The 13,579-nt window shown below is 39.3% G+C and overlaps 3 protein-coding genes across 5 annotated transcripts in view; 2 read left to right on the top strand and 1 right to left on the bottom strand.

The window, feature by feature from the left end:
- Nucleotides 1-3,412, top strand: part of LOC118338139 (oxysterol-binding protein 1-like) — a gene marked incomplete in the record, with an annotated part of 13,839 nt that extends 10,427 nt beyond the window's left edge. For 2 of the 3 annotated variants that reach the window (XM_035675367.1, XM_035675368.1), the window contains 3 exon segments: nucleotides 1,099-1,334; nucleotides 1,454-1,492; nucleotides 1,616-3,412. In XM_035675367.1, coding sequence (XP_035531260.1) covers nucleotides 1,099-1,334; nucleotides 1,454-1,492; nucleotides 1,616-1,758 — 418 coding nt within the window. 3 annotated transcript variants of the gene reach the window in all.
- Nucleotides 3,413-5,527: 2,115 nt separating this feature from the next.
- On the top strand, nucleotides 5,528-8,538 carry LOC118338444 (N-acyl-aromatic-L-amino acid amidohydrolase (carboxylate-forming) B-like). The gene is made up of 6 exons (XM_035675745.1): nucleotides 5,528-5,778; nucleotides 5,863-6,058; nucleotides 6,210-6,303; nucleotides 6,393-6,500; nucleotides 6,631-6,743; nucleotides 8,293-8,538. Exons 1-6 carry the CDS (start codon nucleotides 5,528-5,530, stop codon nucleotides 8,536-8,538), a joined length of 1,008 nt encoding a protein of 335 aa, XP_035531638.1.
- A 153-nt stretch (nucleotides 8,539-8,691) lies between these two features.
- Nucleotides 8,692-13,579, bottom strand: part of LOC118337784 (claudin domain-containing protein 1-like) — a 6,544-nt gene continuing 1,656 nt past the window's right edge. The window contains exons 2-4 of the mRNA XM_035674894.1: nucleotides 12,527-12,634; nucleotides 12,154-12,291; nucleotides 8,692-10,829 (exon numbers count right to left, since the gene is read on the bottom strand). Coding sequence (XP_035530787.1) covers nucleotides 10,609-10,829; nucleotides 12,154-12,291; nucleotides 12,527-12,634 — 467 coding nt within the window. The 3' untranslated portion in view covers nucleotides 8,692-10,608. The remainder of the gene's footprint in view (nucleotides 10,830-12,153; nucleotides 12,292-12,526; nucleotides 12,635-13,579) is intronic.

Below are 13,579 nucleotides of genomic sequence, written 5' to 3'. Positions count from 1 at the left end.
TTTGAGTTCAGCTCACGATGAATGAGGGCAAAAACAAAAGTGTTGCGTTTATAATTTTGTTCAGTGTATATTGTGTGGAGAGGGGTCATAAACAGCAAAAGTGAGCTCTTTAAATCAATCAATTTCAAAACACACAGAGCTGTTGCAACTGAATGGTTAGGTGTGATTGTAACATGAATCATATTGCGGTGTAGAAATAACATCGCTCTAGTCACTTGGATGAGAATGGGGTTAGGGTGAGAATGCCTTTACTGATGACGGATATTATTGAGGTTGTCCTCAGAGCAAAGTTTGGACCGGTTGTACTTTGCAGGCTGAGACTGCATCAACACACGTTATAGTCTTTTTACTAGACTTAAAAGCGCTCTAAAGACCACAGTTATCCAGCAGAATGTAATCACCTACTGTACAAAATACTCAATTAACTTAAGTACTTAATTATTTTTTCTACCTTTTAAACAAACACAATCACAAAATACGTAGTCATTTATGGCAAAAGATTGTTTAAGGCCGCAAATACCAGCTGAAACAAATTTCAGGCCCACCTCTACAATAAAACACCTGCTGTTAGCTGAATTATACTCAACCGTACAGCAGGGTGCAGTAGCTACACTTACCTACCATGTGTACTTCCATAATGACTATGGCCTTTTGGATAAGTGTTCCCACGGTGGTGCTTGATCTATTGTCATTGTGTTTGCATGCCTTTTATGATGGTAACAATAAACTTAATTTGTTGCACCTTTCATACTTAGGATTCACAGTGCTTTACACAAGATTCAAACATTTAGATTTAAAGTTTTCAAAAAATTTTAAATGCAGCAAAACAGAATATTAAATACAGTAAGCAAGAGGCAACAACAAGAGACTTAAAAGCAAGATTAAAAAGGTTAGCTTTCTTCTGTTTTCCCATCAGTAATGACAATTACATGAAGATTATAGGTCTGTGCAGCCCACTAAAACACAAATAATTTTTTTTTAAAAGCAGGAAATAGAAACATTACCAAATACAGAGCAGTGTGTTTTGTTTATTTGTGTTGTAAACCTACCAAGTTTTGACTTCCCGTGCTGCTATTCTTCGTCTTTGCCCCACCGCAGTGAGGGAGCAGAGACCATGTACTACTTCACCACCTTGGCGCTGACCCTAAACGAGCCCGAGGAGGGCGTGGCGCCCACCGACAGCCGCCGCCGGCCCGACCAGCGCCTGATGGAGGATGGCCGCTGGGACGAGGCCAACGCAGAGAAGCAGCGGCTGGAGGAGAAGCAGCGCAGCGTCCGGCGGGAGAGAGAGAGGGAAGCTGCCAGCCAACGCACCTCCAGCCAGTCAGAAGAAGGTGAGCGTCCAGTGTGTTTACTACTTCTGCATTCCTCTCTACCTTTCATGGGGCAAATCTTTAAGGAATTAAGGGGTAAAAAAAGAAATCTCTGTGATCCCCCTTTTCTCTTCCAAAAGCTGTCGATGAGGACTCTGTAACTGATCCCTCCTTAAAAAGCAAGTACTCCTCTTTTTGTCTTTACTGTCACCTCCTCATGCTTTACATTCTGTTCCAATGTTCTTTTGTCTGGATTGTTTTTAGTTCATCTTTTTTGGTAACACAAGTTTAATCTCTTTCAGGCGCACCTCACGAGAACTACCAGGCTCTTTGGTTCGAGCGCTGTGAGGACCGGATCACAGGTGAGCAAGTGCATATCTATAAGGGAGGCTATTGGGAAGCTAAGGATCGTGGCAGCTGGGAGGGCTGCCCAGACATATTTTGACCTCGGCATTGACTGCAAAAGTGCCCCGAAGAGATCCATCGAAGCCTCCTGGTGGACAGCTACCACAAAGGCTGGCTTGTCACCCTCCCCTCCCATTACACTTGGACGACTGCCTCCCTCCAGTGGCTCTCTGTTCTAAGAGATCTCCAGGACGGTCACTGCTGTCTGATCCAGAGAGGGGAGCAGGGTTTTTCCTCTGTCCTCCCTCAACCCATTTTGGTTCCTGTCTCCTTGAGTCCCCTTGTTGCCGTCACACATCTGAGAGGACTGGAAATGCAAATGTTTTGCTGCTTTGACTCGGGTCAGGCTGAGCATAAGGGGGCGGAAATGAAATGGGCAGTGCTTCCGAATCTACAGTAGATCATTCTTTTTAGTCTCTCTGCTCAAGTCTGTTTAGTCTCTCAGATCAGGAGCAGAAGAGGTTTTGTGCTGATAACACCCTGTGAGATAAAGTAGTGTCACTATTGTCATCCACAGCATTGTGTGCTTTGGTAATAACTCTAAAAAAAAAAAAAAGGGGGGTAAGACCTGGTTAATATATACATTTATATATAAATATGATTAAAATGATTTCATTAAATTGTTGACTGGTGGCCTTCAAGACGTTAGTGAGGATTTCTTGTTCATCTCTCTGATTTAGTGTCTTAATGTAATGAAGTGAAGGTTCTAGTGTGCTTGTGTGTATGACTGCATATCTGCTCTTCCATCACTTTACAACACTGCCACTGTGCAGTATACTGTGTTTTTTAAAAAAAGAAAAGAAATGATTGTCCAAAATACTGGTTGAACCTCCACACTGTTGTAGTTAAAAGAGATTTGTTTTCCCTTTACAAGGGCCTGATGGAAATTATGTTGGAAATTTTTGATGAGGCTACAAGGCCTAAACACCTTCTCTCTTCGCCTTAGAAATGCTGTCACTTGTATTTACATTGCACCTGAGTGGATGTGATGCTGACATTTGTAGCTGGTTTCTTAGGGAAAGACTACAGAGCTGCAAAATGGCAAAGGCTTGTTCCAATGCTGCGAAAATCTCCACTTTAGTGCAGTTTAATTCAATAACAATTAACAAAATGACACATTTCCGTAGCATTGGAATAACGTGGGACCATTGTGCGGATAAAGTTAATACTAACTAAGTTACATGGCAGTAAAAATAGTTTTGGAAAGTGTGACATACTTGGTGTGATTTTTGTGTTGAGAGGAACACAAACAAATAAGAAAAGAAAAGTAAGTGCAGTGTTGAAAATAAACGTCACACTCTTGTGTATCTGCTGAAGAATTCATACATATGCAAGTACATTTTGACACCAAAAACATGGGATACAGTGTGTGTGCGTGCGTGCGTGTGTGAATTTCATAATTTTGTTTGTAAGTGTACTTAAAAATGAAGAATAAAGAAACAAAGAAGCATTGCAAATAACTATGATTTTATAAATGTATAGAAATTCATATTATAGTATTGATAACTGTAAGGTAGTTTTTTTTTTTTTCTTGTATTTTGGTTCCTCTCATATTACTGGAAGAGGACTGTTTTCATTTTCAGAAAAAAAGGGAGTTTCCATACTTAACTGAAAAGTTACAGGACATTGTTCAGTATTTTGTATTAACAAAGAAAAAGAATCTGTAATAAACAAATGCTGTGATGTCAAACAAATAGCTTTTCATACTGTCCTTTAATTTCATTTGTTCCAACATTTCCATTAGTTATTGATTAGGGAACACGATTAAAGATTTGCCAAATCAATTGTTTGGGAATTTCTGTCCTCATGTTAAGCTGGAGCTTCAAATGGGACGACACATGTTGTCAAAATAATAAAAAAAACAATGAAAACATACTCATAGTTTGTGTTCCAGTTGATTGTGATGTATGTATGTATGTATGTGTACTGTATTTGTACATGCACAGGTGTTACAATATCTCAGTTGATTTGTACCAGACGTCTTTGTTAAATTGAAGAATTTACAATGGAGAGGTAGTAAAATAAAAGACAATGACAGGACATAAGAATAACTTATGGCAGATATATCGGTATCGGCGTGCTGAGGGTTAAATAACTGGAGGGTGTAGACAGTATCAGTGTCACGAAATTTGGAATAGATATTCACCTCAGGATGAATTGTAATAACTGGTAACCACCTCTCTAGTGCCATCATCAGGTGAAGATTGTAATTTGTATAATTTGTCTGGTTTATGACTAAATGCTTGCCAAACGATGATTTTCCCATCAGCCTCAGCTGTACTTTATGTTTCCAGCTAATTAGCATATGTCAGCACGCTAATACACTCAACTATGATGGTGAATGTGGTAAACATACAAGTAAACATGTTAAATGCTAACATCAACATGTTGACCTGTTGATGTTAGCATTTAAATTGAAGCATATAGCCTCACAAAGCTGCTAGCATAGCTGTCGACTTTTGTTTAACTGTAAAAGGCATCTTTAAAAAATGTTGTATTATGCATTAAGATAAGAAAAAAAAGGCTTGTATACATTAAAAAAAGATACACATGCTGATGTTGGTATTTAACTTAAAATCCAGGATCAGTCAGGCTATAGTAAAAGTCAAACAATTATACAAACTTCGAAAAATATAAAAAATATGCAAACTTCCCATAAAAGTTGTAAAACATACTAAACACCTATATTCAAAAGGCCATTTTACAATAAGAGAAAGGAAATGTAGTTGCCATTCAGAAAATGGGCATCAAGACAAGCTTTAACCTTCTATTTGAACTTTTCCTTTAGCTGCCATCCTCTTTGTATTTACAGTTAAAGATTAAATTTGTGCTCTCTTTAAATCACCAGCTTGTTGGTAATTAATTCCCATGCGAAAAAGAGCTGTTTCTTTCACTGTCCACACCACAGGCGCCTCTCCTGCTGTGTCATGCCAGCAGATTTATTTTCAGCCAATTTTCTGAAAGGCAGACTGGAACCTACCATCCTATACATGGGGCAGAGAAAAACGGGGAGTTGGGGAAAGTTGGGGAGGGGCTTCGGCAGACCTCACAGCTGTTGGGACCAAAGGAAGCAACCAATACGCCGCGTCACAGTCAGGACACACCCTGACTATGATACAGTGTAGTACAGTGCAGTGCAGTGGACAAGAGGTGGTAGAGAGACGGTGAGAGTTTGCATAACAGGCAGCTACAGCCTGTACAGAGGGAGGGATGGGAATGCTGAATCAGTAAAACTGCATGAAAGCCTGGGAGAGGGTGGAAGAGGGTAAACGGCAGGGGGAGAGGGAAGAGAAAGGTAGCAGCTTGGGTAAGATGTACAGTATGACGCTACGTCATTCATTTAATCTCTTATTTGTGAATACGGAGCTGACAGTTCACCCTGTTGTACCTCAAGCTCTCCTCAGTTAAGAGACTTTAAACAGACTTTTAAGCTCAGTGCTACAGTACATTTATAGGGTTTAAAGCCGGAACTGCCCCTTTACAGTTTTGAGCAAGCCAGAAAAACGAGGTAAGGTTTCACAAATCAATACCTCCGCTTTGTGTTGCAGTGTTGTCTACAATGTACCCAGTGACACTGAGGTAACTGATACCTCCCACTGAGTGAAACAACATTAAGCTGTTTCAATACTGAATAAAAAGAGGTGCAAGCAGTATATGAACAGAGAAAATGCAACTCGGTCTGTGCATGTGCTGCTCAAAACCGGATGCATAATGTACATACTGGAGGACTAAAAAACTATATTTTTTTGTTGCATGCGCCTTCAAATTCTTGCACTTTTCCCCCACTGTATCTGCCTGTTCTCAGTCAGATGGAGGTAGACAAGGTGGTGTGTTTGCCAAGGTTGTCCCGGGTCGCTGTGTGCGGTGGTACCCATGGAAACGAGCTGTCTGGGGTGTACTTGGTGAGGGAACTGCTGAAGGAGGAGAAGAAAGCGATGGAGCAGGAGGAGGAAAAGCCTGTGTCAGTGGTGTTGGTGTTATCGAACCCGTGGGCCATACAGCAGTGCCGCAGATACGTCAAGACCGACCTGAACCGCTGCTTCACCCATGCCTCCCTCAAGTAAGGCGGCATTAAGGTGATGGTGCTCATGGTAACGCTTCTGGTGATAATGAGTTGTGATCACGTTGTTTCTTTGCCTGCTAGTTGTCCCTTATCAGACTCGGCCCCCTATGAGATGATCAGATCCAAGGAGCTGAACGCCTTGCTGGGTCCCAAAGGAAGTCCTGAGGCGGTGGATCTTGTTTGTGACCTCCACAACACCACAGCCAACATGGGCCTGTGCCTCATCGCCTACTCGGACTGCGACTGGATCTGCCTGCACACATTCAAACACCTGCAGGCAAGCACAAGCGGTTCCTACACACTCCGAATCAATTCACCCTACATGTTTGAGAAACCTTCCAAAATCGGCTACACTTGAATTGAATACATAAAAAAAAGTGCTTGGTAATGCTAGAAATCTCAAGTTAGGTCTAACGTGTCATTTTCAGAGGCAGATGCCAGATATACCAATGAGGTACATCCATTTCGATGTCCCCAAAGAAGAATCATATTCCCTTGATTCAGTGGGAAAACATGGCTTCGGTAAGTTTTTAGTATAACATCAGTTTAGCAAAAGCTTTTGAATGATGGATCATCTGTAATATTTGTTGTCTAAAATCCATTTTCTGCAGCCATGGAGATTGGCCCCCAACCCCATGGTGTGGTGAGGTCAAACATCTATACGGTAATGAAATTTGGCGTGCAGCACATGCTCGACTGGGTCCGTTTCTTCAACTCAGGTGCAATTAAGCACAGGTTACAAATTGTGTATTTTTTTGCTTTGCTACACGACTAGACACAAGTACAAGTCTTGCAAACTTTGTTTATCTTTTAAGCCCCTCTTTTGCTTGTTCCGCTTTTATTTTTCAGGTACTATTATCGAAGGAGGATTTGTGGACGTGTTCACCATGGTTAAACACATCGACTACCCAAGAGACAGCGAGACTCACAACATCATAGCAGCCATTCATCCTCAACTCCAGGTACAGTCTGAGATGTATTTATGGATTATGGCTAAGGTTTATTCGAAGAAGCTGCCCTTTGTTAGAATGAAATGCTACGTAGCCCGGTCAATTAAGTTTGAATAAATAATAACCATTAATAACAAGACAACTCAACAATATGAAAACAAACTACCTAACAATAAACAATTTAATAACATAATGACCTTTTGTTTAGATTTTATACTAAAGGGATTAATCATGTTGTATATCTAGTAAATGACCTCACCTGTTTAAATTTGTGTTCGAGTCAGTGTTTTTGTCTGTTAACGTGTGTGTCATTTTCATTGTAGAATATTACACCATATAAAGGATGAGTGTTCACAGCACAGGGTGGGGCCTCTTCATGTAAAAGGGTTTCATACCAAAGAACAATATAGCGTCTGTGATGTACACACCTTGGTTTTCATACAGATCTGCTATAATTAACAGATTATAATACTCATTGTGGTTGGATGGCATCCAATAAATCTTATCAATCAGAAACTCCACTGGATGACTCATGAAATATTTTTTCATTTTTAGCAACACTTAATTTTACATGTCCATAATTTGTGAACAAATCCTGTTCCTTGGTGGGGTTATAGAGAGAACTATGTAACTTTTTATTACCTAAAGAGAAAGTAAACTACACTTCCAATTTATTAATTCCACTTAACTGTTAGTATAACCTAGAGGGAATTATGGTGAAATTATTAACCCATGAAATAGTGTTATCCTCAATATAAATGTAATAAATCAATAATAAAGTAGGAAGACAGGTGCATCTATGTTACTATGTACAAAAGCATTTTGTTGTTAGGAAAAAATACAACAATAGAAATTTACAAGATGAATGAAAGAAAATCCACCAACAACAATGTAACTATGTGATAGGTGATGACAATGCAGGCCGCCAATGTGGCAACATCATTAAGGAATAGAAACAGGCGGCTTGTGTTTGAAGTACTCTGATTAATATGCTTTGACATTTTCGTGACTGGAATGAATAGCTGCTAGTTTTAGCTGTCACAGGTGATGATTGAGATCTGTAGTTATTTTAAAGCTTGTGATGTTTGGCAGCAATCATGTAGGAGGCAGGTTTGAAGTATCACTTTGTCTGCTGTCGTGATTTCTAATCAGTACACACTATCATGAGGGACCTCCAGTCCATTACTAACATGGGTTTTAAATGCCTGGGGGCTTGTACATCAAACCGAAAGCTGTTATCATGCTTTTGAATCGTTTTCAAGCTTTATGAACAAGACAAAGTGTTTTCAAAAGTAATAATAAAATGAAGCCCGACTAAACTTAAAAGTTATATCACAAAGTTAAACTACAAACTGTTCTAAATGGTGGTTCTACTTACTCAAAATTGATTTGAGAGTATATCTCAGTTTCCTTTAACTTTCTAAGTATTGTTTGCTGCCCAGCTGCTGTAAAACCTCACACACACACATTTATATATGTGTGCGAAGATGGCCTCACAAATTTTAAATCTGACAAGTGTTGCTCATTATTAATCAACCTAACTGGCTGTTCTTCCCCACAGGACCGAGACTTCTGCCTGCTTCACCCCGAAGACCCACTGTTCCAGACTTTCTCAGGTGAAACGCTGAGGTATAAAGGCAAAGAACCTCTTTATCCTTTCTTCATCAATGAATGTGCTTATTACGAGAAAGGCATTGCTCTCTCCCTGGCAAGAAAGAGGCGTGTGATGATTCCTGCTATCCGGGTGCAGACAGAGCAGGAGCAGCAAGCTAGCGAACAGGGATTCGGATCAGAAGAAGAGGAATGAGGGTGGACTTTTAAAACACCCGGCATGATGAGACTGATGTGAATGCATAATAAATTTTACAAATATTTAACTTTTATTGAAATGACAGCAGTTGTTTGGAATACGCATGTGTACGCTTGCATACACACAATACACACAATATTTAGTGTACAATTTAGCTTCAGCTCACAACTGGAGAATGAACAACACCGTCATTGTAGATTCACAAAAAGCAGTCATACAGTGACATTTGCTGTTATTTACGCTACAGTGGATTCAGGGATAGAACAACTTCTTGAATTAAAAGACTAAATATGCAAAATACAATCTGATTTATCACAAGACCTATCAGACCACACACAGTGCATCATTTCACAGACATTCTTTAGTTTATGAAACCGTGTGAGTGGTGGTGATTTATATATTTCTGGACACACATAGCATGGCTTTTAGGGTAAAAATTAATTTTTTTTTCTAAATGTATGTAATGTATATATTTTGGAGACATTTACATAATAGAAATTCACTACTGACCACTACAGCAATATTCAGGATATGTTCAATAATAATTTAAGTGCAAAGGAACACTGTAGTTCATCACAATATGGCCTTTAAATTACATTCATAATGCCTAACAGGGAAACTCTTTCCCCTAAATCCTGTTGAATTGAAATGGTGATAATAAATTAATAAAAAATAAATAAACAAATATAAATTATTAATAACAAACACAGCTGAATTGACAAAAGGATGTGGGAACCAATTTATATGGGCAAACAAAACACAAAATGGTGAAAAAACTACTATGTTGAAAAATGTTTTCTACAAAAGCCTATAAAATCAGTCAAAATGTTAAAAATATACTTGAAAAGAGTAAAGAAAACAATGCATTGGGTAAACAAATTATTAACAAACACAGTCTGACCTTAACAATGGCCGTGGATAAATGTCACTTGAGATTTAAAAAAAAAAGGGTTGGGCAGAATTTAAACAAAACAGAAACAGATACGCAACAGTCACCAGTGTTTCGCTCACTGTACTCTTCATTGACGCCCGCATTCCCAGACTGTTTGAGCAGCAGAAGTAAAAGACTTATTATACAATAGCCATCCTCAAAATAAATATTGTTTTGTACAAGGTTTTTGTTGCTGCAGTGCTTAGAAACATACTGAAGGTGTGTCCAGTATACCTTGTGCAGCTCGGGCAAAAGTCACCACACCCAAATGTGCTGCTGGGTGTGATCACAAATGCAATAGATTTGAAATTGACGTCCAGAGTTGTTCATCAACCTAAAGGTGTGTCCCAGTGACATACCACATAGCTAATAGTGAAACTACCATTTAAACTATTATTTCTATGTTTTTGCTTTCCAATTTTTTACTGGATTGATTCCAGTCAGATCTTGACCAGATCAAAATGTTTTAAAATGTGATGTGCGGGTTATGCTTCTGCTATTATGATAACATTGGGAACATTAGGAACTAAGCAAGATTCCTATAATCAAATCCTACAGGTCAAGAAAGTAAGATTGGTAAACCTTAAACCTGTTTGAGTAATCATTTAATTTGTTGCAGTATTTTCTCTTCCCAATAAGTGTGGCTAAAGTGGGGACTAAAACTTGTCTGAACATGTTGATTTGACATGACTTGACATGTTGACTCGTGTTTCTTGCTTCCTCAAACAAGCTGCTGCAATCTTACCTATCAGCAACAAACTTGGTGAGTGCCGCAATCATCCTTTAATTGACCGACTTTTCGAGATTAAATGCACATGTTCAGAACCTGGAATGAATGAAATGTGTAATATGAAACTGGGACACAGCTGATGCTTTTCAGCTTGGTGTTACGTTACTCTGAATCAAACATATGTTGTACTATATGCACAGTTTATCTTTTTCAAATAACCCTTAGAGAGATAAAGATCAAATCCTTTAATGCAGCAGATAGTCATTTCTATAGAGTACATGCACTTTAATCCATCAGAGGGCACAGATTAACCCACATCCCATTCTTCTGAGATCATTATAAAATGCATCTTGGTGTCAGATTGGGGGTATGAATTTAAACAGGGCATCCAGGGCTGAATCTCAGTCTATGCCACCCGGTAGGCTGTCATGCGGTAGTAGTTCTGACTGTGGCTGCGTGCCGCCCACACCAGCAGTGCGGCAGCCATCATGTGGAGCGGTGAGGAAATGAGCGCCAAGTAGAGGGACCAGCCCAGTGAGCCATCCACCTTATCAGGCAGCATCGACACCCTGTGAAGCAGGTCCATCCCGGCCAGGTAGCAGCACACTGTGGCTAAGGTGCAGAGACCTGCAGGGCACAGAATGAGGGGGCGTAAGGAGATGTCTTTCGATGACTGTTTTTCAGATGGCTGTTGAAGAGCACATTTCTGTTTCATGCATACATTTTTTGAAACACACACATACTCATGCAGTGCCACTGCAAACAGACATTTTGACTTGTCATACTTTTTTGGCCATAGTGGCAGGGCAACAAGCTGTAAACACACGTATTATCACCTTATAAAGTGACTATGTTAACAAACAATTGCTTCTTCACACATCCAACACCCGCCAAACACCATTAGCATCCATTTGGTGTCTCCTTTTAGCTCCACTGTGTTAAGCAGCTAGTTGCTAACATTGTCTGTCTGCTGTTAATGGAAGCAGTGAACGTGACCCCAAACCAGAAAGTTGCTGGCTGTAAAACCACAACAATGAGCTGAAAGACACCAAAACACTGCATTTGGATTTGTGGCTTTTACAGTTGATTTATCAAGACTTAAGCCAAAGAAAAATAAACTTGCAATGACTTCTAATTACCTCACACCTCTGCCATGGGTGCACTATAAATAGTAAGATTAAATTTAAGGCGTGATCATGTCTGCTAACTGCTAAGGACAAAGTGACAAAAGATGCCAACTGTAGCGTACAGACAAACAGTATACTCTGTACAAAGACCTAGACTGTCTAGTAGTTAATTCATTATACAATAGGTGTAGCCCAGTGAGTTATTTTAGCCACACTAGTTGCATGGCTCAAGGTATTGCATAATCAGTCAGTACACCACTTTTGGCCATAAGCAGGGTAAAAGTTTTAATTTATCTTGCAAAATATCTCAAAATCTACTGGACGGATTTGAACAAAAATTGGTACAGACATTCATGGTTTCCAGATGATGAATCTTAATGACTTTGGTGATCCCATGTTAAACATGATATATACTTGCTTAATATAAATAGTGTTGTCATTGAAAGCATGTCCGCATTTTGACATTTAGCCTAAAGCACAGCCTCACAGTGCAGCTAGTATGGCTGTAGACTTGGTCATGTTCCCTGTTTAACATTTTGTTTTACCCTGTTTGTTCTTTTAGCAGGTATGTCTTTATACCTAATGGATTTAGAGGAATTCACCTTCTTCCCAAAGTTTTGATTTACTGTATATTCTACATGTTTTTCACAGCGACCGTAGTTTCTCTTTGGCGCTTGGAAGCGGAGGGTGAAGTGAGGGACTTAGAGATGGCACTAAATCCTCCACACCAGTCACTTGACTGCTTAATAAACCACTCTACTGTCTCATACGGGGCAATTTGCCAGTTACTGGGAAGTGTTTCTGTGCAGCAGAACAGGGCTTACCGGCAAGCAGGTGAAGTACTCCTATGCCAAGGGTGGGGGTGAGGCTTCGGCAAAGGCAGGCACAGAACCCAGTCAGGCCTGCTAACACCACTAGACCCAGGGATACCAGTGGCAGCAGAAACTGGAACCTCCACAAGTCTATACATACACACAGACACAGAAAAGTATGAGTCTCTGGGCATTACAGTTACTGAAGTCTTTATTTACTCACCTTCTTAAGCATGACTGAGGAAGCAGCCCTAATTAGGGGGAAATGTCACATATTGGTCATAATTAATGACTATTAGAAACGTATGAAGAGAAGAGAATGCAACTTTTCTTACAGCTTCATGCAACTTTTAAACAAAGGTAAACTTGCTGTGGCTGAACTTACAGGTGCGAACCATGTCCTCTCCACTGTTGTGGTTTCCTGGCTCTTTATACTTGGGAGTGAACTGCTGAGGTAGAGTGAAGCTTCGACACTCCAGCACCATCTTGGCATCTGAAAGAGGTTATTTACGTAACGAGCCAGTGTCTGAGCATGTATTAGACAATTTAATTCAAGTCACATATGCATTAATAAACTGTTTTTCAGACATTTTTAAGTTTCTTGTGTATATTTTCTACTTTCTGTGGACGTACTGCAGCAGATATGTAAGCATGTACTTTCCGAAAATGTTTCTATACTTAAAATGTAAATGATTTTATGAATATTTTATGTGTCTAAGAAGAAACTGCAAACTCACCTTTTTACCATTATCTGATGATAACATTGTTTTTTTTGGCTGATATCAATATTGATTTTTGTTTTTTGATTTGTTTTTGTTATTTGCGTTGACTGCTCAAAGGCTACAAATCACTACAGAAAAATCACATTATCTTATCAGCTTGTTCCTGCTCCAATAAGTCAAGATGTTATTAAAAATGTTGCAGCTTAGGAGAGTAAGTTTGTTTAATGAATAATATGGGTTGATTCACAGAGATAGATTTTTATGTAATTTATGCTACCAACTGAATTTTAAAAACCATACCAGGGCCAAAAGATTGTTGTTCTGCCCCGTCTTACCCGACTATACTCAAGAGCTGAAATTAGTGGATTGACAGATTGCTGATTGAGAGAAAATTATTCGGCAACAATTATTTTGATTCATAATTTAAATAAAAAATGCCAGCTTCTCAAATGTGAGCATTTGCTAGTTTTCTACGATAGTAAACTTTTGGCTTTCAAACACAAAAAAGCATTTGATAACTTGGTTAACCTCGCCCTCAGGAAATGACGATAATAATGACATTTTACACACTGAAAAGTCAATCAAATATGATAAAAACGGTCAGACCTAATGATAATGAAGGTTGGTTGGTTCAAGTCTTGCACAGCAATTTGACAAAACACAACTTTAAAACACATAGGTACAATATAAACTAAAACAACAAGTTCTTAAAACTA

Source organism: Morone saxatilis, unplaced genomic scaffold, assembly GCF_004916995.1.
Source record: "Morone saxatilis isolate NCDOM2014 unplaced genomic scaffold, NCSU_SB_2.0 Contig4, whole genome shotgun sequence".
NCBI lineage: Eukaryota > Metazoa > Chordata > Actinopteri > Moronidae > Morone > Morone saxatilis.
The sequence above is the reverse complement of the archived record's forward strand: the minus strand, read 5'-3'. Positions and strand labels throughout refer to the sequence as shown.